The following is a 26,976-nucleotide window of genomic DNA, read 5'->3' on the forward strand; positions in this document are numbered from 1 at the left end:
CTGTCGGCCTGTCAGGGGTTAACCCTTGACAGTGGCAGTGAGAGCTGCTCATGTGCAAAGCACAGCAGCTTAGCTCCGTCTTTCATTGGCTTAGTCCTAAATGTATCCAGTATGTCTGCAGAATCTGCCGGTGACACACTCCAATTTGTTACTTCAATGCAGTTCAGAACAGTTTACACACAATTCTACATTCAACATGTTCCCAAAGCCTTCGACAGGTTTAGTATTAGTGACAACACTTGGCTGAGCCTGAAATTTTGACTCAATTCGTCCTAATACTGCGTGATGCCAATAAACAGTAGGAGGTAGATTCATTGCATCATATATTGTGCATGTTCATGCACTGCAAAAAAAAAAAAAGAAGAGTCTAAAAACCAGATCAAACAGTAAATCTGAGGGAAATTATCTTGCTGCACGGACAGATAATTTCATTTGAGAAGATTTCTTATTAAATTAAGATTGTTAAATCTAGAAATAAGCATGTTGAACACTTAAAATAATAAAATAACTCTTAAAACCAGATAAAGTAAAGCTGCCAGCAGTGATGAACTGGCCCGAGCAGAGTGACCTGATGATTATTTGGTTCTTACCAAGATAAAAAAAAACTTTAGATTTAGAAGTGTTAGATAATTTATCTTGTTTTAAGAGTTAATTTCTTATGTTACACACAATACACAGATTGACCAAAAAAAGACAAATTGACCAAAAAAAAAGACACAAAATGACCAAAAATAGATGGAAAAATGACCAAAAGAGACATACGACCATTAAAAAGACACACAATTATAAAAAAAAAGACACAAAATGACCAAAAATATATGTAAAAATGTAAACTAAAAAGACACAAATTGACAAAAAAAGACATGACCATTAAAAGGACACAAAATGATAAAAAAAGACACAAAATGACCAAAAAAGACAAATGACCATTAAAAAGACACAAAATGATAAAAAAAGACAAAATTACCAAAAAAATATGTAAAAATATCCACTAAAAAGACACAAATTGACAAAAAAAAAGACAAATTGACCATTAAAAAGACGTGAAATGACAAAAAAAAGACACAAACTGACCTAAAATAGATCTAAAATGACCACTAAAAAGACACAATGATGAAATTAACTCTTAAAAATTAAGTTAATTTCTTATTTTAAGTGTTCAACATGCTTATTTCTAGATTTAACAAGTATCTAAAAGTAAAAAAAAATACTTAAAAATCACATTTTATGTTGGACTAAAGGACTAAAAAAGACACAACAAAAGACACAAATTGACCAAAAATGAAACCAAAAAATACACAAATGACCCAAAAAAAAGACAAATTGACCCAAAAAGACAGAAAATGACAAAAAAAAAAAAAAAACACAAAATGAAAAATTGTTATGCTAAATACACAAGACACAAATAAACTGGAGTCACACTAGAATAAAAACCAGAGTTGGATGACAGGATCACACACAATCACAAGATTCTTTGTTTCTTAATTTCTTATTTTAAGTGTTCAACATGCTTATTTCTAGATTTAACACTCTTTAATTAAGAAATCTTGTCAAGTGAAATTATCCGTCCATGCAGCAAGATCATTTCCCTCAGATTTACTGGTTTTAATCTAGTTTTTACACCTTTTTCTCAGTACACGCTGCCCCGTCTCTTGGCTCTGATGGAGCCAGGGTACCAGGGCTGCAGCAGTGTGTTACTGGATGCTGGATGTGTGGTGGTGTGGTTTCCCTCACAGCTTCTGCTCCTCATTTTCTGCCTTTGTGGTGTCAAGTGGTAATACCAACCTAAAGCCAAACAGCCATTACAGAGCTATGTTTTTTATTTAAGACAAGGCCCAAGATGACACAGCAACAACCACCAGCTTTTGTAGTCATTTTGATGAGAATCATGAAAACATTTGAGCCATTTATTCTCCTACAAAAGGTTGAAAGCTGATACGAAAGAACTCTGGAAACCCCAACAAGTCATTATCCCAACAAAGCAAGAAGTTAGACATGAGCATGGTAACACCACCCAGCTCGGGTCAGAGTGTACAAACAGAGCCTGGGATATTTTATCCAACAGAGCCGAGCTATGAAAGAGAACATTGTGTGGTATGTCAGGACTTATTTGGGATACACTGCAAAAAACCAACTGACAAAAAATAAGAAATAACTAGAATTAAGCAAATAAATCCTCAAAACAAGTCAAATTATCTGCCAGTGCAGTAAGTAAATGTGTCTTTGTAATAATTCTTTAAATAAGTAAAATATCTTGACACTGGAAAAACAATCATAGCTTGAAATAAATCCAATATGTATTTATTTTGAGCAATTGTGGCTTGAAAGGCCAACTGTAGTGACAAAAATGATTAATTTCCTATGTTATTTAATGCTGCTGTGTGTTTCTCTGCTCTGTCTTTTGATGTCAACTTATTTTATGATTTAATATTCCAAGTATTCTTTAAATATCTTGTTTTTGATAACAACAGATCATTATTTCCATTTTGCATCATATACTTTAAGAAAAAGGTTTTTGTATAATTACATAGCTAACTACTTAGCCAAGAAGTTAGCTAAGTAGTTAGCTTAACAATAACAAGCTACTTAGCTAAATAATTAGCCAAGAAGTTAGCTAAATAACTAGCTTAACAAGCTACTGAGCTAAATACTTAGCCAAGAAGTTAGCTAAATTGTTAGCTTAGCAAGCTACTTAGCTAAAAAATGGATATTGGTCATTTTTCCAGAGTAGTGACACAAAAATGGATTTTATTAAAAAATTAATAAAGGAAAGCATAATAATTAGGATGTATGATGATCAAAAACAAACTAATTGAGGAAAACCTGGAATACTGTGATGAAATTAATTTATAGCAAAAATAAAAACTCTGTCGGGTCACTTTAGACCCATGTTGTGTATCAAAGGGTTAAAATAAGCCAGAAATACTTGAAACTAGCATGTTTGAGGTAGAAAAAATGCTTCTGAATTTTTTTCATCTACATTTGGTCATTTTGCATCTTCATAGTAATTAAAAAAAAAAAATCTATATTTGGTCCTTTTGTGTCTTTTTTTGGTCATTTTTACATCTATTTGTCATTTTGTGTCTTTTTTTAAGTCATTTTTCATCTATATTTGGTTATTTTGCGTCTTTTGGTCATTTTTTAAAATCTATATTTGGTCATTTTGTGTCTTTTGGTCATTTTGCGTCTTTTTGGGTCATTTTTACATCTACAGTCATGGAAACATTCTTGAATACTTGAAATGAGCATGTTTTGTTGGTAGAAAATGCTTTTGAAATATCATTCAAATGAATGCAACTGAAACTGTCAATTTAAGCCAATATTTTAGGTAAAAACTCACCATATTCAACAGTATAATAGCTTGAAAAAGCTCACAATGTCAACCCTAAAAACAAGTCTTTAAACAATAAGATAATTACATTAGCACATAATACTAATAATTAAATAAGCACACGAAGCTAAAAATGTCCCATTTTTACAGAAAAAACTGGCAGCTGTGGTTACCAGAATATTTCCATAAAAAAATACAGTACATATGTCAACATCTTTACAGAAAAACTTGTAAATTTTACATCCTAAAACTGTAGTAATTTAAAAAAAAAAACATTTTAAAGTTGTAGATTATACCACCCTTTACTGCTAATTTGACAGGATGATGCTGCTTTTATACTATTTATGCAAAATTCACATGCCGATTTTGCTAACATCCACTTATTATGTATTGTACACTGAATACAAGTTAAAGTTGTTTACATTTGTACTATATTTTTGCAGAATTATTCTGGTAACCACAGCTGCCATTTTTTTTTCTGTAAAAGCAACATAATTTTTTTTACAGTGCAGCTAAATTACATTCAGAACAATATAATTAAGATACTATTTCTAGATATAAGAAGAAAATACATGTTTTTTTGCAGTGTACGTAACAGTTTGAATGGTGGAAAGAGACAAACGAGTGTGCATCTTTTTTTAGTCATTTTTTAAATCTATATTTGGTCATTTTGTGTCTTTTTTGGTCATTTTTACATCTATTTTTGTCATTTTGTGTCTTTTTTTTTAGTCATTTTTTCATCTATATTTGGTCATTTTGCGTCTTCATAGTCATTTTTTAAAATCTATATTTGGTCATTTTGTGTCTGTTAGCAGTAAAGGACGCTATAATCTACAACTTTAAAATGTTTTTTTTTAAATTCCTACAGTTTTAGGATGTACAAGCTGTTCTGTAAAGTTGTCTACATTTGTACTGTATTTTTTGCAGAATTATTCTGGTAACCACAGCTGACAGTTTTTTTCTGTAAAAGCAACATATATATTTTTTTCTTTTTACAGTGTAGGTAATATAATTAAGATACCATTGCTAGATATAAGAGTAAAATACTTGGTAAGCTTCATGTTTTTTGCAGTGTACGTAACAGTTCTAGTGGTGCAAAGAGACAAACGAGTGTAGGAAGCTGTCAGCTCCAGCTCTGACTGAAATGACTGAGTTAGTGAGGTGCATTGAGAATGATAATTAAATATATGGGGCCAAAGATTGGCATGGTGGGCCCTGTACCTTTAGGCTAAGGGGGGAATGGGTTTGGGAGCTCTTATTGCCCAGGGCCCATGTTAAACTCAGGCACTAACCCAATTTCACACTGTGTGACTGGGCCTGGCCTGTTTCAATGCAGCATCTGAGTGTGAGTGCCATCTGGTCCAGGCCTGTGAAGGAAATGGCCTTGCTTTTCACACTGATCGGATTAGGGTGTTTTTAATTCATTCGGGATGTGCCCTTGCGTGTTAATTGGCTCAACATGGCCAATGAATCTTGCCTGTTGCTTGACACAGGATGGCCTCTTCCTTAAACTCTCTTTAGAGGTTTGATGCTCCTTAGATTCTCGCTGTTTTCATATTTTTACCCTCACAAAGCACAATGAGTTCAACAGAGTCCCAGGATGTGTTGAATGTATAAAAGATATGAAGCAAAGCAGCGAATATTCTACGAGAAACAGAGCAATAGATGTCGGTGTATCGAAATAACAAGAAAACAAACAAAAAGATGTTATATTTTGAGCATTATACACTGCAAAAAAAGGTGTTTAAAAACCAGATCAAACAGTAAATCTGAGGGAAATGATCTTGCTGCATGGACAGATAATTTACCTTGACAAGATTTCTTAAATTAAGATTATTAAATCTAGAAATAAACATGTTGAACACTTAACATAAGAAATTAAGAAACAAAGAATCTTGTGATTGTGTGTGATCCTGTCATCCAACTCTGGTTTTTATTCTAGTGGGACTCCATTTTATTTGCGTCTTGTGTGTTTAGCGTAGCAATTTTGGTAATTTTGTGTATTTTTTTTGTCATTTTGTGTCTTTTTGGGTCAATTTGTGTCTTTTTTGGGGTCATTTTTGTGAATTTTTGGTCAATTTATGTATTTCATTTGTGTCTTTTTTAGCTATTTTGTGTCTTTTTTAGGTCATTTTGTGTATTTTTAGTCATTTTGTCTCCTTGTGTTTCTTTTTTGGTCGTTTTGTGTCTTTTTTTTTAGTTATTTTGTGTCTTTTTTAGGTCATTTTGTGTCTTTTTTTTTAGTTATTTTGTGTCTTTTTTAGGTCATTTTGTGTCTTTTTAGTCATTTTGTCTCCTTGTGTTTCTTTTTTAGTCATTTTGTGTCTATTTTAAGTCATTTTGTGTCTTTTTTGGTCATTTTGTGTCTTTTTTTGGTCATTTTGTGTGTTCTGTGGGTTTTTTGGTCATTCTTTCTTCTCAATTTTGTGTCTTTTTTGGTCATTTATGTGTCTTTTGTCATTTTGTGTCTTTTTGTGTCTTTTTATAGTCAATTTGTGTCTTTTTTTGGGTCATTTTGTGTCTTTTTCAGTCCTTTAGTCCAACATAAAATGTGATTTTTTAAAATCTTTTTTAACTTTCAAAACACTATCATGCTCAATAAATAATGTTAAATGTTTCAAATGCGACCAAAGGTGTCAAATCTACCATATAAGAGGGTTCCATCCAGTTCTATCATTTGATACTAAATCTATTTGAGCTTGTCTCCAGTTTTACTTGGTATATCATCATCAAACTGAAACTGGCCTCATGGAGTTTACAGCCAGAACTTTAGAGGTAAATGTACAGTAGGGCTCCACGCTGCTTTGTTTTCTAGTCTGATGGAGGCAACAAGTCTGATTATTTGGAGCTTTTAGAGACTACACAGGGTTAATTTAATAAATCTTGTCAAGGTAAATTATCTGTCCATGCAGCAAGATCATTTCCCTCAGATTTAGTGTTTTATCTTATTTTTTAGACACCTTTTTTGCCGTGTAGTCAAGGATTTAAGTTTGTATTTACAGTATGATAAACTCATTTTACTGCTATACTTTTTAAAGCTTTTTCCTCTAATATGACAGATATATTTAACAAGGCAACTAGTGACAAAAGTTAGTGTTCTGATGCAATAAATGATATAATTTTGCAAATGAAGCCTTCCTTAAATCAACACACATCATATTATCAGTTTAAATGTGTTTCCACGTTTGTTACTATATAAAAAATACCTGCAAAAACTCTTTGTGACAACAATGTACTTCAGTTTGCCAAAAAGATTATTCCAACATATAACAAGTCCCACTGTTCTACTGAGAAGTCATTATAGTCTTGCACATACTTGGACGTTGGTTATTTTAAGCTCGCAATTTAAACAGAAATATATTCAGAGGCAATTCTTCTATTAACTCCTTTTTCTTTACAATAAATGTCATTTTAAAGTTTTCCCCAGCTTCATTGTCAGCACCTCTGATTAGTTTCTGCACAGCCACCTCTAATTAAGAAGTTCACAGTTGTTGCTTAATATGTATAAATTAGACTTGGACACTTACGATCCCAACTCGCTGTCTAAATATAACACGCGGGCAGAGAGAATTTTAAAAGGCTGAAGGGTGACAAGATCACTCTCCATATCAATTAAAACAGTGTTAAGACTTTCTAATTTTATCAACACTGGAGATTTAAAAGGCACAATCTTCGTGCTTCTTGTTGCAAATTGACCAGAACCTCATCACCAGAAAGTGTTTCTGATCAATGCCAGTCCTTCTGCTGCTGCTCCTCCACGTCTAAAGAGAATAAAACATTTTGCTTAACAGGCAGAGTTAACAGGCCCAGTTCTGTTATTGTTGGGAGTGGTCCAAACTCCCAAGCCCTCTAAAGCAGCTGTTCTCAACCTGGGGGTCCAGACCCCAATTGTGGTCGTGAGACGATTTCTGGGGGTCGCCAAATCATTTTGGAAGTCAGCTCTGTCTCCACTGTGTTAAAGTGTTCATGTGTTCATGTGTTTTAGTCTTTTTGGTCATTTCATGTCTTTTTGTGTCTTTTTTGGTCATTTTGTCTCTTTCTTTGGTCTTTTTTTGGGTCATTTTGTGTCTTTTTTTGGTCATTTTGTTTCTTTTTTTGGTGATTTTGTGTCTTTTTTGGGGGGGTTTTTTTGGTCATTTTGTGTCTTTTTTTGGTCAATGTGGTTTTTTGTGGTCATTTTTTGTCATTTTGTGTTCAATTTGAGTCCCTTTTTGCTTAATTTTGGGTACTTTTTTGGTCATTTTATCCCTTTTTTTGGTCATTTTATCCCTTTTTTTGGTCATTTTGTCTCTTTTTTTGGTCATTTAGTGTCTTCTTTTTGGTCATTTTGTCTCTTTTTTTGTCATTTTGTCTCTTTTTTTTGTCATTTTGTCTCTTTTTTTGTCATTTTGTCTCTTCTTTTTGTCATTTTGTCTCTTCTTTTTGTCATTTTGTTTCTTTTTAGGGCCATTTTGTGTCTTTTTTTGGTCAATGTGTCTTTTTGTGGTCATTTTTTGTCATTTTGTGTTCAATTTGAGTCCTTTTTTGCTTAATTTTGTGTAATTTTTTGGTCATTTTGGTCAGAGAGATGTTTTAGTTGTTGTCTGCTTCATTATTTGTCCAAAATTCGTTGTATTAACTGAGTTTGTCTGATCTGAACTGTGAGATTCTGTTCAGTGAGCGGGGGTCACGGACCCGGTTGTGACTAAAAAAGGTTGAGAACTACTGCTCTAAAGCAGGGGTTCCCAAACTTTTCCATGCCAAGGCCCCCCAAATAGCATTAGCTTCTGGCCGGGGACCCCCAAACCCACCGACAATGCTACAAAAAAACAAGTCCTCCACGGCAGGGCTGTTGGTCTTCTCCTTTGGTCTTTTTGTTATCAAAAACCTGTCCATTTTGCGCTAGCTAGCTACACGCTAGCTTGAGGAGCAGAGCAGCTTGATAACAACGGTCTACACAGATTATGATGTCGTCATGCCGAATTTGCAGCTGAACTTGAGAATCCGACGATTACGGCAGTTTACGTATTGTACGGTTCAGGACAAATGGTTATTAAAAAAATAAAATAAAAAAATAAAAAATATTTTTTTTTTTTTTTTTTTTTTTTTTTTTTCTCATCTTCCCTCCAATTTTCTGAGGCCCCCCTAGCGCCCCCTGGCGGCCCCCCAGGGGGCCGCGGCCCCCACTTTGAAAACCACTGCTCTAAAGTATCCACTGCTGACTGTGCATGCTGCATACTTTTTTACAGAATTAACCTTTTAGAGTCTATTTTGTCCGCCTTTGAATCATTTTTTCATTCTGCCTGTTTATACAACTTAAAAATGTTTACAATGCTATGTTGATTGCCTTGTTCTGTAGTTTTACTTACTCATTTTTTTTTTCTATACTCATTTTCTATGCTTTCTTCCATCAACCTGCCCAGGGACTACAGGTGGAAAAATAGCAATCTGCTAGAACCTGCTAGCACAATGCATATTCTCATGTTGTACAAGATTAATGTCTTATTGTGCTCTGTCCCCGTTTAGAAATAAATAAATTACAAATTAAATATAGTTTTTCTTCAGCACAGCCTCACCTTTATCATCATCAAACAAAAACTGGCCTCATGGAGTTTAAAGCCAGGACTTTTTTTTGTTGTAAACTTTACGTATGCAAAGTTTTGGCAAGAAAGATAGAAGAAACCCAACAGAAATAAATAATTAAAATAAAAGTAAACAAACAGATAAAACAAATCAGAAACAAGCCATATTTGTCATTTTTCACTTTTGTTTTGGCAATAATTTTGGCTGTGATATTGCAAATAACATGATTTTTGGAAGAAGGATTTCTTTCTTGATATATTTTAAAATTAAAATTTTTCTAATGTGTCTATAATAATACACTGTGAACACATTTACTCCCCTTCCAGACCCTTCGGGCTGAAAATGTCCACCTCCGAAAAAATGCTATAAAACCTTTACAGATTAATATTTTTTTCTGCATAAACCTCTAAAACAACTTCCGCCCTGCTCAAAACTACCAAACATTCAAAGATAATTGAAGCCCGAAGGGTCTGAAAGGGGAGTAAATTTTAAATCATACTACACAAAAACTAAAAATGCATCAAAATCAATTTTGTTCTTAATCTTTGACATATCCAAGGCTGTGATAAAAACCAATGCCCCAGCCAAAAATGATTTATTTTGTGGAAAATAACTACAATTTTGTGTTGTTTTTTTTCTTCATAAAAAACATCAGTGACATTGTGCAATCAAACTGGCATTTAAAGGGTTAAAATCCTTGAATGTTTGGTAGTTTTGAGCAGGGCAGAAGTTGTTTAAGAGGTTTATGCAGAAAAAAGTAGAAAAAAATATTAATTTGTCAAGTTTTTATCATGTTTTTTTGGAAGTGGACATTTTCAGCCTGAAGCCCAATGCAGCATTTGCCAAGAAAAGGGAGATTCAGACTCAGAAACAGGTTAACTATCTGTTTCTGCAAATAATTCAATTAATAATTCTGCAATAGAATGAATTCTGAATGTGACGCATGCTAACTTCTTCCAACTATCTTTTTTACTTGCAGCAACAAAAATGTGGCTCCACATTTGTCAGTTTTGTGTATTTACTAGGGTTGTCAAAACGTTTTCATTCACTTTCAAAAGTATCGATGAAAAGTGTTATTTTCTCTCTTGAAGTCCCAGAATGAAGCAGAGAAAAGTCGACTTATCAAGCTTGCCTAATATTGTGCACAGCATACAAAATATTGTTCTAACTGTTATTGTTTATTGTATTTATTTATTTTTTGCACTACCTCAGACCTGAAGCTTGTTATCATAGTTGCAGTTTTTTATTATAAATATTTAACCTGTGGTTCTGTGGTTCTAAAATACGGGACTTTCCCGGCCAAAACGGGACACTTGACAGTAAGTACTCAACCTGACGTCAGTTGTTGGTTTGTGGAATATAGTTCTGAATCCTCGAGTTGTTCTTGAAAATCCAATACTATGAACAGGACATTTTTAGGCAACAAAAAAGGTACACATATAAACTTTAAACACTATGTAGGGGTCAAAGTTTTAAGGTGAAAAAACAGCCTAAAGCCTTTTTACTCTAAACTTTAAACTAAACAGCGATTGAGACCATAAGCTAATTAGGAAAATGTTTCCTGAGGCATTAAATCAAGTGAGACGTAGCATTATTTTCTCATCGACTTCCATATAATCTGACTTCTTTTTGCATCCAGTAGAGTCGCCTCCTGCTGGACATTAGAGAGAATGCAGGTTTAAGGCATTCCTGCATTGGCTTCACTTTCTAGAGAAAGAGTTTTCAGCTTTGTATACATGCAAAATATAAAAAAGAAATGACCTCAGAGATTATTAAATTAGACAATGTAAAGAATATACGCAACATACACTGAATTCTTTTGTTGCATTTTATCTTTTTTCTCCTGAAAATGTACAATGATAATTCTGATGTAAACACAGGGTAGTAAATGGGTTCATTCTTAACCTGTAATAATAAAAAACAGGAAACCATAAACTAATTAGATAAATGTTTCCTGAGGCATTAAATCAAGTGAGACGTAGCATTATTTTCTATTTTATTATTTTCTTCCATACAATCTGACTTCTTTTTGCATCCAGTAGAGTCGCCTCCTGCTGGCCATTAGAGAGAATGCATGCTTCATTTTTTAGAGACAGAGTTTTCAGCTTTGTATGCATGTAAAATATAAAAAAGAACTGACCTGAGAGAAATAAATTAAACAGTGTAATGATATGCAGCCTTGAGCTTATTTGTTGCAAGCTTGAAATTTGCACATGGATTCTAGAAAACGAAAAATGTTGTGGATTGCTTTGGGTACAGTTTTCCAAACCTGCCACTGTGTTACTGGAGCAGATTTGTTCTTTACTGATAGTGTCTTAAATAAAGACTATCAGGCTGAGTAGTGGAGTTTAGTAGCACAACATAATGATAGAAAATAACTCACATAATTGCACAACAATTTTGCAACATACACTGAATTCTTTTGTGTTATTTTATCTGTTTTTCTCGTGAATGTACAATGATTGCGCTGCAACAAAGGAGTGTCTAAAAACAAGATAAAAACAGTAAATCTGAGGGAAATGATCTTGCTGCATGGACAGATAATTTACCTTGACAAGATTTCTTAAATTAAGATTGTAAAAGCTAGAAATAATCTATATTAATCGCTGCTTGCAGCTTTAATTTATCTTGTTTTAAGAGTTAATTTCTTATTTTAAGTGTTCAACATGCTTATTTCTAGATTTAATAATCTTAATTTAAGAAATCTTGTCAAGGTAAATTATCTGTCCATGCAGCAAGATCATTTCCCTCAGATTTACTGTTTGATCTGGTTTTAGACTAAACACCTTTTTTGCAGTGTATAGTGTCAGGGTATATATCTACAAGTTCGCCCATAAATTTGAAATAATAACATTTTCAGACACAATCCTCTATTAATTGCGGTTTCACTTTCATTGTCATATGTTTGGAAGAGATTGATTAATAAAGTTTTGAGAAGATAAACACTTTATCTGTCAAGAATAAATGACATTGTCACAATCATTTCATGGAAAGAGGTAAAAAAAAAAGATTTTATTCCAATTTGATGGGCCGTTTATCTAGCCATTTTCCATGGTTTTCTTAAAAAAACAAAAAAGCAAAATCATTATCAAGAAAACCATGGAAAATGTCTAGATGTCCAGAAATGTTTAAGTCTTTTTGTGTCTTTTTTTGGTCTTTTGGTCATTTTGTGTCTTTTTTTTGTCTTTTTGTGTCTTTTTTGTGTCTTTTTTTGGTCTTTTTTGTGTCATTTTTTGGTCATTTTGTGTCTTTTTTTTCAAAACATTTTCATTGTCAATTTTCATAGTAACAAATAACATACATACACAAATAATAATAAAGACAATAATAAAAGGCAAATAAATGAAAACTAGACACAAACTATGACATGTCAAATTTTGTGTCTTTTTACATCTTCTTTTGGTCAAAAAAATTACCAAAAAATGCACAAAAGAGATAAAATTAAAGCTGCAACCAGCAATGAACTGCAATATTTAGAAGTGTTAGATAATTCATCATGTTTTAAGAATTAATTTCTTATTATAAGCTTTCAAACATGCTTATTTCTAGATTTAATAATCTTGATTTAAGAAATCTTGTCAAGGTAAATTATCTGTCCATGCAGCAAGATCATTTCCCTCAGATTTAGTCTTTTTATCTGATTTCTAGACACCATTTTTGCATTGTTATCCTGATTTAAACACAGGCTAGTAAAAGTTTTAATTCTTAAACCTGTAAAAATAATAAACAGGAGGAAATCAGTCACTATTTTCTTCAGTCAGCAAGTAATAAAACCCCACAAAGCTCAAAGACGAGTCCACACCAGGGCAACTTATGCTCATACTTTTTTAATGTATCACAATGAGCAAGAAACATACTTGATGAAATATTTTCAAAGGAGTATATTCAATTACCATCTACAATCAACTTAACTAGGACAACAAGGTTTTGTGACAAAAGTTTCTTTAAAAGTCTGAAGTTCCATGTGGTTGTATGTATGTTAGTTTCCATGTAATTTGGTACAGTTTGGAAATCTTCATCATATAATTACAGTAACAAAAAAGCTAACAAGACTACAGTATAGAAAAGACATCAAGAACAACATTTTTGGTTTAACTTGCTCTTTTTTGTACATTGCAAGGCTGTTTTTTTCTACCCTCGGATGGGCTGCCTGGAGCCACAGAGCCATGCTTATGAGGCTCGAAGGAGGAGTAATTCAAGGAAACAAAAAGAAAAACTAAAAGCATAAAAAAACATTGTGGCACCAGAAGTCACAAAAGGAACAGAGAGCTCCAAGTAACAGTTCATCTTTGAAGTTGGAGCAAATGGTTGTTTGGTTGTTAGTTTGGTTGTTAATTTTGGTTAATACGCTTTTTTTTAGTGTAACTGCCTCTTTAAGAATGACAGCAGCTTGGAGAACCCGTCCCCTCTCTCTGCTATTCATTTCTCTCTCTTTAGATTATGTAATCAACAGAGAGAGGGGTGAGCCGCCATTTGACTGGAGAGCTTAACTTGTCAACCAGAGACAAGCACAAGGAAATGAAACGGGTAGCAACATGAACTGGGAGAAAATGAAGCAAGCATGTCTGTCCATCCTGTCCTGAAATTTGGAAAATGTCCATCAAAGAGCAGAAGCAGAGGCAGAGCTGGAGGAGAGGAAAAAAAAAAAAAAAAGAGACAGACAGAAAGGAGAAAGAGGCAGCTGGAGCCACTTAAGTTCAGTTTCATCTAAGGACTTTCCTCTCTTTCTCTGTGTCACACATGTCCATTGGTTCCAGAGTCCATTCCCATTACAGAGTTGTCAGTAATCAAATAAGGAGGTGGTTTTAAAGCTGTTTTTTGAGCCTGCCATTGGCTCCCATGCCCAGTTTTGGTGTGCCCACAGCCTCTCTTGTCCTCCTAAACGAGATCTCCAAAGTTTTTCCCAGAGTCCTTTTTTCCTCTTTCATTCCTTCTTCATCTCGAAAACAAACCAAGAAAAGAAAAAAAAAAAAAAAGTTGATGTCTTGTTTTAAATATATCTATATCTGTATACAGGTACACGTTCGTTTTCACAGTGGGCAAAAGATGACCTCTACAGCAAAACCTTGTCTTTATCTCTCTCTTTGTAAATGTCCATCAAAATCAAGTATCCCAATGTAAGTCAGTGGATCCAGTGGATCCACGATAGCGTTTTTGTGCCACAATAAAATATACACTTATCTGGGGCACAACTTGTAACTTTTTTTTTCTTTTTGTTTCAACTGCATAAAGCTTTGGCCACATTCATAAATTCAATCAAAGTAAAAACTGCTCAGTGCTTCGGTATCGTTTCAGATCTTTAAAAATGGATTTTTTTTTTTCTTCTAAATTTAAAGTTATTCATAATCCAGCTTTGTGGTTCAGTTTGTTTTGGTGTGTAACATATAAAAAAATAAAAGGCAAACAAGAAAAAAATTGAATTGATGCTGGCTCTTATGAAACACACACACACACACGCAAACATACACACACACACACATACACACACACACACAGTCCATGCTGGCTGAATCTGATGTGGAGACGTCAACTTTATCTTCCACAAAAGAGCCCAAAAAAGATTACACTTTGGAAATAAGAGAGCAAACAGTATTATCGAGACAATGAATATAAAGAACATTATCACACCATAAAGTGGCCAGGTCATATTTTTTGTTTTTGTTTCTTAATTTCAGCAATTCAAATTAAAGCTAGTGTTAATTTATGATAAAAAGTAAATATACAGGAACTAAAATAAAATACAAATACTTATAAGAAAATAACAATACATGTCTGACATTGTCTGAAAATTAAAATAAAGCAAACATATTTGAGAAAACTGTACAACTTAAGAATTTTCCAAAATAAGAAAGTACATGTGAACAGTTATTTTTTCAGTTTTTTTGTTTCGTTTAGGGAACTGGACTTTAGAGAAGCTTGCAGACCAAAAAAAATCTCTTTTTTTTTTTTTACTACTACTAACACCAAATTAAACCGCTCTCTGCAAGACGAAGCACTTTCAACACACTTCTGAGATTGTTGTGCCTTGTGTTTGTTATTAGGGCGAATATAGTATCGACTATACAATAGTGGCCAAAAAGTTAAGCTTCAGAAATTTAAATACGTTTTGGTTTGTTTTTTTTTTTTTAAATAAAAGTTTGCGTTCAGTGAGAGGGTTTGGGGGGTACCTATGCACATCCATTTCCATTTCCATTGCAATAAAATGAAGTGGGTGACGTCTTTGGACATGAAAGCATCCTTTGCTATTTGAAATCAAGGGACATCTTCAAAAAACCTCCTACTTTTTCCAGAAATAATGCTTTGGAATGAAGATGTCCCTTCAGAACCTGTAATCTAAAAAGCGTGGAAGTGGCACCCTGCAGACACGTGGGACAAGTCACTGGTGGATTTCCCAACAAAGGGGGGCAACGACACCTCAAAACAGCCATTATTTCCCTCTGAGACTAGTTGTATGTTGACTGGCATAAATGTTACTAAACCTATGAGACGCATCAGTACCAGATGTATTATATACATTTTTTGGTAACCACTATTACTTGCTTTAACAAGTGAGCAACAACCTTGACTGGATGGAGGATTCTCAGCAATGTTCCATGCCAGCACAAAATGACATAATGGAGGTCACGTTGTTCAGCAACCAATGATGCAAAAAATTTACACAACAGTTTTACAGTCACTTTAAAAATGAGGCAAAAAAAAAAATAGATTGTGACAATTGAAAGCAATTCGATGAAATAGGATCAGTCCTTGCTTAAGAAAAATCCATCGTGATATTTGGAATGCACTGTTTCTTTACAAACGTTATAGATCATTGGCTTTAAACATTGGTCTGTTCAAAAAGAAGAAGAAAAAAAAACGGCAAAATGTCCTTTGGAACATATATTCACAGTCTTCAAAGTTCCGTTTTTGCAACAAGAAGAAGGAAAAAAAAAAAAAAGGGTGTTGCAAGAGGCAAGAAATTGGTTTATTGTTTGTTTTTAGTTAAAGCTTAGCCAAAAGCAAAATGAGCATGCATCTAGGTACTTTTTTTTTTTCTTTCAAAATTCTACATTAGCAGCAAAACGTATGTCCTTGAAGACCAGACCTTATACATTTTTCTTTAAAAAAAAATGGACATTTGAATGTGACAAAAAGTCAAACAAAGATTAATAACCTCTATCTTACAAACTGCAATGGCTCTGTAACGGTGCTACTCCACAATGCAAGGACAAGGGCCCTTTTTGGTTTTTGGTATTTACGTAAAAAAGCCACCTGTTTGCTTGCAAAGAAGCAAAAACGGCAACTCTGATGCGTACTCCTTTATCTTTTAAAACTTTGTTTTCTTTCCTCTAAAAACAGCAACAAATTCTCAAGTATAAAGAAGCCTCTTTTCTCATATTTATGCACCAATGGTGAAAAGTGTTTAGTCTTTGGATTTTCTTTTTGTCTTAAAGCGTGAGAATTATTATTAGTATTCTTTTTTCATTTTCATTTATGACAACAAAAATGTCAAAATGAAAATAAAGACTGTAGCCACACTACATGAAGAACAAAAGACCTGCTTTGTAGTGTACATATCTACAAACACAGGAGAGCAGAGAAAAATAAGTGCGAAGAGAGGAACAAGTAGAGTGAGAAATAGGAGTCAGACAGTGATAAGTGCACAAAGGTAACACAAAAATTAAATAAAATAAAACTTTCAATATTTCACCCAGGATCTTTTTTGTTTTGGTTAGCGCCACGCCAACCAAACCATAAAATTTAAATAATTCTAAAAGAGGATCCTGCCTTGTCAGGAGGGGCATTTGGGTGAATGTTTCTCAAGAAGTTGAGAATAAGACAGAAACAAAGTTGAGATAAATTACCTGTCCATAATCTAGTCTATCGGAATGACCAAGACAACATCAAATGAAGCGTCTTAAAGTTGGACAATACAAAAGCTAAATGTACACAAAGTTTTTTTCAACCTACCATACTGTTTAAATTCATTTCCAATGCAACAATCTACTCAACACCAAAAATGTTCATATCTATCATAAATACAGGTTGTTTTTTTTTTAATCAAAACTCTTTTTATCGCCCGTTATTAATGTCTGCAATGCTCTCCTTGTCTGGGTATAATGGAATTGTGATCCCCTCCCCCCTACCCGCCCGTCTTTAAAAGGATTTCCAATGTTAAAATCAGCAAATCATTTAACCCTTTTTGAATGCCCAGAAACAATGCCTTATTAAATTTTCATTTAACTTAAAACTTTCTGTTATTAACAAAAGAAAAAATGCTTATCTCCTGTTGGAAACAAAAGGTGTAAAACATGGATTTCTGTAACAGAAAAAAAAACATCTGTGAGCTGTTGACCTGAGAATAAAATAGACATTACATTATTCTTTTACTTTTGCAAGCCATTGGTATCTGAATGCTTAAATAGCAAGAAAACTGATAGACTATTCTCCCATACAGTACATACTGGCTTTTTGTGACTGTGCTATTAAGTAGAAATTATTACAAAACAAAGGGACAGCTTGTTGACTTGTATTTCTTCAAAAGGGTTCTTGGGCCGTTTTGTCAACTTTGAGGCAGTCCATTGCCATACAGTACAGCATTCCTCTACCATTACCCAAAACATAACTGCAGCAATCTTTTCTATTCTCATATATTAGTATGCATGTATTTCAGTTGAATAAAAACAAAAACAAAAAAAACGAAAAAAACGAAAACCAGCATGTTGATATGGGAAAACAATCCACTAACATTTAAATTTTTGGTTACAAGCTTTGGAATTGCAGTTAGTCTTTACACATCTTTTTCTGAAATTGGTTTGTATACTTTTAATGTATTTTTAACATTGCTGCTTTTTATGTTTTTTTCCATTTGTGATTTTTTTTTGTCTTTTTTTTAGTGTTTTTTAAATATTGTCCATCACCGAAAGCTCTTTTACAATCTGATGGAGTCTGTTCCTACACTAGCAAGATTACTACTACAACTACTACTGTCTTTGACAAAGCCAGGCTGCTGCGGCTCCTCCGCCGTCCCGCCAAGCCTGTCTGCTGACTTCTGACTGCTGTCAGAGTCAGACTCGTCGGTAAAGACGTCTGTTGGTATCGAGGTCTGAACTCCTGAGGTGCTCAATGAACTTGAGGTAACCGTTGAAGGTGAGGACATTGGAGGAAAAGAGGAGGAAGAAGAGGAGGGACTGGCATTGGGCTTCCCAGCTAAAGCTCTGGAGAAAGGGGCCTGGGGCCATGGTTTGCCGGCAGCTGTGGTGTTGAGTGGGTTGGTCGAGGAGGAGGAAGAGGAGGAGGAGGAGGAGGAGGAGACAGCAGAGGATGGCATGGTGGCTGATGTTGTTGGCGGGGGAGGGGGGCTGCTGATGGGATGAGTGGCAGACTGCGAGGTAGATGCGGTGTTCGGATTGGGGAAGCAGGCTGAAGAGTGAGGTAATAAACTAGTAGCGTGCTCTTTGGCATTTCTGGCTGATCGCTTGATTGTTCTGTGTTTGTGCAATGCCGATTCCAGGTGTTGACTGAGTGCTTTCTCCCCATCCAACGTAGTGTCACAAGCCAGGCAGTCGTAGAGACCTCCAGCCCCGGCACCTACGCCACCAGGGACACGCAGCAACATCTCTTGCAGGTTTGCCACAGACTGACCGAAAAAACAGTTAGATTTAAGGTGGGTAATAGCTGCTTCTTCCTTGGTGAAAACTGCTTGACACTTGCGGCATGCCAGTTTACTCTGCACCTTGGGGACGATGTACTGGTCTAGATGGGGGTCCACAGCTTTGCCATCCATCTCTTTCTGCTCGGAGGGTACTTTATTATGAGAGGAGGAGGAGGACGAAGAGGAGGACGAAGTGGGGGGTTCGCTATGGGATTTGCCCTTTTGCTCGTCTGTTTTCGCTGGATCTTTGGCGGATTCTTTGCGATCCCCCAAGGATTGAGGGGGAACTGGAGTTTGGCTCGCCTTGGGTTGCTGGATCTGCTGAAGCTGCCGCTGCTGCTGCTGTAGTGCCTCCTGCAAACTCTGCTGATATTGCTGGTAATGCTGCAGCAGGGACCCTGGAGACAGGCCCATCAGTGCTTGTGACAATGCTGGGTTGTAAGGGAAGAGACTTTCCATACCGTACATCGGTTGCAGGTAGCCCCCTTGGAGAGCCCCAGGGATCTGAGGGGTGTAATACGGGGAAAAGCCAGGCATGAAGTAGGGCAGGAACTGGTTTGTGAGGAGAGCTGTAGGGTCCGACGCCAAAGCGGCCTGCAGAGCCTGAAGCTGGGCAGGGTCTACCACGTACTCCATGCCAGGTGTGGGCATGGAGGTGGCAGGTACAGCCGTGTCCGGTTTCTCCTTCTTGGCGCTGGCAGCAGAAGTGGACGGGGCAGGGGTGCTTCCAGTCGATGACGGGGTCGAGGGTTTCTCCGTCTTCTCCTTGGACTTCTCCTTCTCCCTTACCCTCTCGCCGTCACGTTCTTTGGGGGGTTCAGGCCGGGAGCCGAACTGGGCGGTTGAAGAAGTGGAGTTGGATGTGGAGGTGGGGCTGGAGTGGGAAGCAGATGTGTTGGTCTGGGCGGGGCTGGACGCGGCGACAGACGATGAGGAGGGAGGCTTGTTGGGTAATCCGGATGTGGGAAGGCTAGGTGAGGGAACACTGGCACCAGGCATGTTCAGGAGGTTTGAAGGTTTTGGAGGAGTTAAAGCTGGAAATGTTTCAAATACAGAGAAAGAATTAAGAATGAATAGGTGTATTTCTTTGATGATATTAATGATAATAATGACATAATGAGATAATACACACACAGAAAAGATTAATAACAATCAAACAATCATTTTCAGAGTGAGCCATGTGTTCACTTGATGTGTGTTCTAAACTACTGTCACCAGATTTTACATTTAAGCACAGTCCTGTAGCTGATAACTGTAGTTGGTTAGTTAAGTCGTGTTTCGACGACAAGTTAGCCCCCAGAGGGATTTAGAGACTCCGGAGGTGACATATGGTTTTTGCCGTCGGTAACTGTGCACATCAGCAGCTGAAAGCAGCATGGCTTATTATGCACAGAGTCTCCACTTATCATAAACATAGTGATTGTGAATTAACCGGCATCGCTAACTGTGCACAGAGTGTTCGGTGCTTGTTGTAAACAAACAGAGATCGCTAAGTGAACACCTCCTGCAGCAGCAGCACTTGCACACTGTACTGCTACAGAGCTAACTGTTAGCTAACTGTTGCTAATGGAGGCTCTTCTTAACGAGCTGGATTTGTCACCAGTCGCTTTCTTGAAAAATAGTCGCTAAGCGGGTCTGAAAAGTCGCTAAATTTAGCAACAAAGTCCCTAAGAAGGGAACACTGCTTCGCCGGCTTTTACAAATGGTGTGTATTGTTGTTGTGTAGAGTACTACGTCACATCCTGCTTAGCGATCTATCCAATCAGCAACGAGGCTGTTTTCAGGGAAGAAAAAATACCCTGCTCTTTAAAAGGAACTAAAAAAGTCCAGACAGAAGCGCTCCGTATTCAAACTAGGGGCGTTTTGGCAGGTGAGACCCGCCTCATTCCGGGTATTGCCCGGCAGTGGAAACAGCCCTATCGTTGCATTCCAGTTGAAAAACACACCTGCACATCAAACGTTAGCTGTTAATTAAGTGATAAGTAATCCAATTGATGACGTACCTGAATTCGATGAGTTAAAGCTGGAGAGAGAGGGGCTGCCAACCCCTGGCAAAAGGACAGGTGGGATGCCTTGCAGATTTGGATAAGCAGACTGGAGATTCAGAGCTTGCATTGCAGGGTTATCAAACAAACCCTGCTGCTGCATGGCCTGCTGCTGTGCCAGTCCTAAAACTTCATTGGCCTTCTTAATGCGGTCCATCTCTTGCTGGGCCATAAGTTGGCGGACAGTGGCGGGGTCAAAGTATTCTTTCTCCTTATCGATCTGGCTGCCAATGGTATCCTTCACCTTGTGAATGTGTTGCTGGGAGAAAATGTGATCACGAACAGAGAGGCGAGCACTGTACTTGACACCACACAAAGTGCATTCAGTCTTCGGCCCCTCGTAGGATGTCTGATTTATTCCGAAGTGCTTGGCCATGTTGAGCTTTGCCTTTTTCTCCTTGGCACGGGCATTTTGAAACCACACCTGAACGACTCTCTTTGGAAGTCCAATGTCATTGCCAAGTACCTCACACTCCAGCATGGTGGGCGTCCTGTAGTCGTTAAAGCAGGATTTCAACACTTTCAGCTGGAGATTCGTCATCTGGGTTCGGAAGCGCTTTTGGCCAGGTCGATCTCCGCTGTCGATGCTCCTGGTACCTGAGGCTCCGGGGCTCGGTGAGCAGGGGTCCGCCAGGCTGGACGTCTCGCTGTGGTCAATTATATGTTCATTCTCGTAGTCCTTAGCGTAATAGCTTGTTGCAGGGCTAACCAGCCCTGAGGACATCTGGTCATCAGTTTCAAGGATGGGGACCGTGCCCCCAGACTTAGACAGGTAATCGGCGCTAAGTTGGCTGTGCTTTGCATCAGCACTGTCATTATCAGCGTTGGCCTCATCACCTGTGGTCGTATCAGTGATGGCCGTGTTCACAGAAGAGCAGTCATCATTGTCCAGTTTGCTGTGATCAAAGCTGAGGTTCACAGACGACATGGTGGCGCTCTCAAAGTCCTCCATTCCCTCAACTTTGATAGATGAAGGGCTCAGGAGAGCCCGGGGAGATAAATCCAGGCATTTGTTTACTGGAGACATAGAGGAGCTTTGTCCATCGCTGTTCGTCGGGGCCAGCTGGGAGTAACTTGCCGTCTCTAGAGCATCTATTTTTATTTGCATCCCCTCCTGTTCAGGTAGCATACCACTGAGAGCTAAATTATATCCGGCACGTTTGGCTTCATGCCAGTGACGGGAACGAATGTGTGCTTCGAGGGCAGTTTTTGCTTTGAAGAGAGCTCGACAAAAAGGGCACCTTCGATGAGCTTGAGCCGGCCCTACGGCTCTAAACTGCCCTTTTCTCTCTCTAGCTCTAGTGTTTTGGAACCACACTTGCACCACTCTCTTTTTCAACCCCACCTCGTGAGCAATGTGGTCGAGCATTTTGCGTGTAGGGTTTGAATCTAATAAATACTTCTGGTAAAGGATCTCGAGCTGCTCAGGTGTGATGGTGGTCCTGAGCCGCTTGTCTCTCTGTGGCTCTTCTCCGCTGTTTGTGCTGTCGTTCTCTCCCGGGCTTGTGCCGGCTTTCTCCTCTAACTTCCTCTTGAGGGAGTTCATGGTGGAGGTGGGGGTGGACGGAGAGGTGGCAGAGCTGCTGGGAATCTGTGGCATTGCCCCAGAGAGTAGCTGACTCGCCAGGAGAGGATTGCTGGGATCGAAAAGCATGAAAGACATATCAATTGGACGGTCTAGGAATTGAGGGTGGATAAATTGATTTTGCACAGAAAGGAAGTGTAATTGCTGGTGTTCCTGCCAGTGCTCAAAGGAAGGGAAGCCAATCTTGCACTGCTCACACTGATACGGGATCATCTGTTGTGCCAGTTGTTGTGTGGCAGAGGTCAGGTGTGCGTTGAGGCTCATGTGAGGGCTTTGCGATGAGGCCTGGCTTGTCTGGGAGGCGGAGGGACCACACTGCTGTTGTTGCTGAGAGAAGGAAGGAGATGAGTGTTTCATGGGCTTGGAAATCGTTTGAATCTTCTCTTCTCTTTGGGGTCTATGGTGCTGTGCCTCCGACTGGGGTTGATGCACAACTTCCTGCTTAATAGAGGTTTGGTTTTCTCGTGGATCGGCAGAAATTTCCGGTAACTGCTTGGGCTTCTCGTCGTAGAGGTTCGAGGTGGATGCTGGTGATGCCTCCTCTTTCTCAGCGGATGGGAGGTGTGAGAACGCTGAAGTGGAGGGTGGGAGTGGGCAGAGGCTTGAAGAGGAGGGCATTGGGGTGTGACAGGAAGACCCAGAGGGAGTATAACATTCGTTGGAATAATCCCCTGAATCCTCATTTTGGCTGTCATACTGTCCTTCCTCGTCTTCATCTTTGTAACACAGCTTCTTTTGGTGTTTTATTAGATCAAATATACGCTGGAACACCAGACTGCATTTCTTGCACTGGTAGTTCAGGTTCGAGGTGCGGATATAGCGATCATTTGACAATTCTCGTCTTTCGCCGTCTTTCACCCCCTCGCCCTGGTTTTCATAGTTTTTCCTGGCCTTCTGGCGAGCATTTTGGAACCACACGACAATAACACGAGTGGGGAGGCTCAGGAGGTTGGAGAGCTGTTCAAATTCATCATCTTTAGGGTAAGCGTTGGCATCGAAGAAGTCTTGCAGCACTCTCAGCTGGTAGTCAGTAAATCTAGTCCGGGATGATCTCTTACTTCCATACATTTCATGTTTCATAGGTTCGGGGGAAGGAGGTTTAGAGTCAATTTTTGTGTCTTCTAGAGTCGTGGTTGGTGGATTATTGAAATTGTAAGGCGAGTCTTTGTTGCGCTGTCGCTCTTTGAAGAGAGTGTTTCTGAACCAGTGCTTTATGACTTTTTGCGGTAGCCCTGACTTGTCCGCCATCTCTTTTATCTGCTCCTCATTTGGCGAATTGTTGATATCAAAGTACTGTCGCAGGACCCGAAGCTGGTCGTCCGTGATGCGTGTCCTCGGCCTCTTGTTCTGCTGTTGCTGCAGCATGGCTGGTGTGAGCTGCTGTTGGTAGAGCTGGGCCAGGTCTGAGGCCAGGCTTGGCTCCACAGACTGCAGCTGAGGCGGCAACGACTGCAGAGACATGGACTGCATCATGAGCGGCGAGAAGAGCGGCAAATCCATCGGCATGGGAATCTGTGCCATTTGAACTTGTGGCTGTGGGGTAGGAACAGTTGGAGGTGTGAGCGAGGCAGCGGAGACAGGAATATTTGGTGTGGGAGCTCTTTGGGGTGGAGGAGGTGGAGGCGGGGGTGGAGGAGGAGGCTGCGGAGGAGCGGGAGCAGCCTCTGGTGTAGGGGGTCTCAGTGGATAGAGTTTATCATATTGTTCTCTGTATTCCTTGGCAAATCTCTCCAGGGATCGAAATGGAAAGAAGGCCTGGTGGATATGCTCCTGGTGACTCTTAAGAATCAGGATGTTTGAAAACAGCTTGCCACAGGCTTCACATTCCAGTTTGTCTAATCCCTCAATGGGGTCCACCACTCTTGTTATCCCACCTGGGCCACTTGATCCCGTCGGTCCAGCTGACTTTTTCTGGGCTTTCTGTTTATTTTCATTGTACTGAATTACTAACTCAAAACCAAAATTTTCCAGCAGGGCTTTGGTTGCATTTCCTCGAGCATCTGAAGCAATCCTTGGTGGAGGCAAGCCAGAGTCGTGGTTCATATTTATTGAAATATGCTGGATTTCCTTCTTTTCTCTTGGCTTAGCGTCTGTAGATTCTTTGTTAACATATTCCTCATTTTTTTCACTTGTGCCCTTCTCTCTTTGTAGCTCTCTCTCTTTCTCATTGTGAGACGAGGAACTTCTCTGCTTTTTTTCCGCCTGTTGGAGGAGAGCGGCGCTCTGCTGCAGCAGTGCCATCTGCCCCTGAGCCTGGGCCTGAGCCTGAGCCTGAGCCTGCTGCTGCTGTTGTTGCTGCTGCTGTTGCTGCTGTTGTTGTTGATGTTGCTGCTGAAGATGGTGATGCATCAACTGCTGCTGCAAGCAACTCTGTTGGGCCTGCTGGGCTGAGTTCTTTAGATCTTCCAGCAGCGAGGAGGTGGAGGATCCTGCCAGGCCAAGTGCTGAGTTACTGAGGCTGATCTCCGGGTTCAGCTGAAATTCTGCTCCAGGGATGTAGAAAGGGAACAGCAACTGCTGCTGCTGCAGGGGGAGAAGTGCATCCGTTGTCATGGGGAAGTGCTGCAGAAGTGCTGGGTTGAATAGCTGTGATTGTAGAAGAGCCGTCTGCTGCTGCAGCTCCTGCTGAAGCTGGGCTTGAGCTTGGGCCTGAGCCTGAGCCAATTGCTGTTGTTGCTGAAGCTGTTGTTGTTGCTGCTGCTGCTGCTGCTGCTGTTGTTGCTGCTGCTGCTGCTGTTGCTGTTGTTGTTGCTGTTGTTGTTGTCCCCTTGCAGACAGCATGTCGGAATATTTAGACTTTTTTACTTCATGGTTCTCAGATGGGGAGGAATGGCAGCTCACTGAGGAGTTCCCCAGGCTTTCGATGCTGTGAGTCTGGCTCATGTGGTTTCCTCCAAGAATACTGTGAGCTGTTTGACACCCAGAAGAGCTGTGGTTTGTAGAGCTAGTGGTTGAGTTGCTGGCCGGGCTTGGACTAGATGTTGAAGTGCTAATGCTGGACCCGGTAGCGCTCGCAGAGCTAGGGATCCCTCCTGCTGCTTCGAGTTTGGCTGCCCTAGCTTTGGTCTGGTGTAGAACAGAGCGCATGTGGATCTCCAGAGTAGAACTCTGACTGTACGCCACATTACAGGTGCTGCACTTGAATGGCTTGTTGTCGGGGCTGCTAGTGGGCTCAGGCTGGCCGGTGGTGGACTCCTGCAGAGCCCTCTTCACCTTGTGCAGGTGGGACACAGAATTATAGTGAACCAGAAGAATGTTCTTCTGTGTAAAAGACTCTTTGCAGACAGTGCACTTGAAAGGACGAGATGGATCCAAGAACTTCTCCATGGTGAAGTTGGGACCCTTTCTGAACGGCAAAGCACGTTTCGGTTCAGATCCAGAATCTTCCAGCAGGGAACCAGAGTCGCTGCCGGTTGGGCTTTGTTTCTCCTCCGGGTCACTCTCATCTCCCTCTTTGTCATCTTCTCCCAGACTTCCATGCTCCTCCCCAAGGGATGGGTCACCCATCACCATAATGTCACCGTTCATCAATAAGCCCCCATAAAGCTGCTGGATATCAGCTTCACTCAGCTCCAGGTGGCTGGTTTCTAGATGTTTCTTCAAGGCCTGCAGCGTTCTGAAGCTCCGCTGGCAGAGGCAGCACATGGTGGCCGCCCTGATCACATGATACTGAGAATGGAGCTGCAGCTTCTCCACAGTCTTGAAGGCCAGGCTGCACTGGTTGCAGCGGTACTTGTAGACATGGCGATCCGAAACGGGCAGCTGCGGCCTTTTGTTGTGGACTTCATTGAAGTGCATCTGGAGAGAGTTGGAGGACTTGAACACTTGATTACAGCCTTTCTTCCAGCACAGGAACCCTGTGGCATCATCCTTCTCTGACTGTTGATCCTCCAGAGGTGACTTTCGAGCTTCAGCCATTTCTGTTGGGAGAGACACCCCCTTCTCTGGATCGGCTTCTGATGCATCTGTGCATAAACAAACAAAACGAAAAAGAGGCGAACGAATCATTAGCTGCATACATTTGCAAAGTTGAATTCTTCCACAGCAGCAATGTCAGTAAAGGACATTAAAGCACTCATTGCATTAGCACTTTTGGGAAAGTAAAAACATTTTTAAAAGGCAATGACTAATTACAAAGCCTATGAATACCAACCAGCAGGATTATTGTTCTGTTGTGATGAAGGAAAAATGCATTCTTTCATTATGCTGTCTGTCAAAAATGTAATGAAACCATTACCTGCATAATTATTTTGGAAAAAAAAACACCTGAATAATGGTTCTTTTTTTCTCTCCAGCCTATGTAATAACAAATACCGGCTTATTATTGCTTGTGTCTGTGCAAAAACAGATCTAGTGATGCTGATAATATTTAGTTTAATCTCATTTATTGTGCACACAGACATGATTATATGCTCTGTACAGAATGCATAAGTTACCGCTCATTTAGGAGGATTTTTATGTGGTAAAAGGTGATTTAACTCCATAATTTCTAACCCGGTCAGATACTAACCAGCTTGCTTCTTTGTATCTTCAGAGTTGGAGTTGGCTGTAGCGTGAGGCGTGCTCTGGGACTCTCGGTCTGGACTCGGTACAGGTATGAACATGCTTGCTGGCAGAACTTCAGATGCTGTTACCTGGAAAAAACAAAGCACAAAGGAGTGTGAATAATCTCGCTGTGTGATAATGTTATTTAATATTTTAGTTGGATTAAAGATACAGACACAAACAAGACAGTTACCAAGAAGACGGGGGTTAGACAGATCAATAATTAATACAGACATATTTTTACATAGAACTGAGAATTATTGACACTAAACAT

The 26,976-nt window shown here is 39.0% G+C and overlaps 1 protein-coding gene across 1 annotated transcript in view; it reads right to left on the reverse strand.

Annotated features, from left to right (window-relative positions):
* Positions 1-12,704: 12,704 nt before the first annotated feature.
* Positions 12,705-26,976, reverse strand: part of zfhx3b (zinc finger homeobox 3b) — a 189,133-nt gene continuing 174,861 nt past the window's right edge. Inside the window, exons 9-11 of the mRNA XM_059345493.1 lie at positions 26,668-26,791; positions 20,531-26,122; positions 12,705-19,561 (exon numbers count right to left, since the gene is read on the reverse strand). Coding sequence (XP_059201476.1) covers positions 17,805-19,561; positions 20,531-26,122; positions 26,668-26,791 — 7,473 coding nt within the window. The 3' untranslated portion in view covers positions 12,705-17,804. The remainder of the gene's footprint in view (positions 19,562-20,530; positions 26,123-26,667; positions 26,792-26,976) is intronic.

The sequence above is a fragment of the Centropristis striata genome, chromosome 2 (assembly GCF_030273125.1).
Source record: "Centropristis striata isolate RG_2023a ecotype Rhode Island chromosome 2, C.striata_1.0, whole genome shotgun sequence".
Classification (NCBI taxonomy): Eukaryota; Metazoa; Chordata; class Actinopteri; order Perciformes; family Serranidae; genus Centropristis; species Centropristis striata.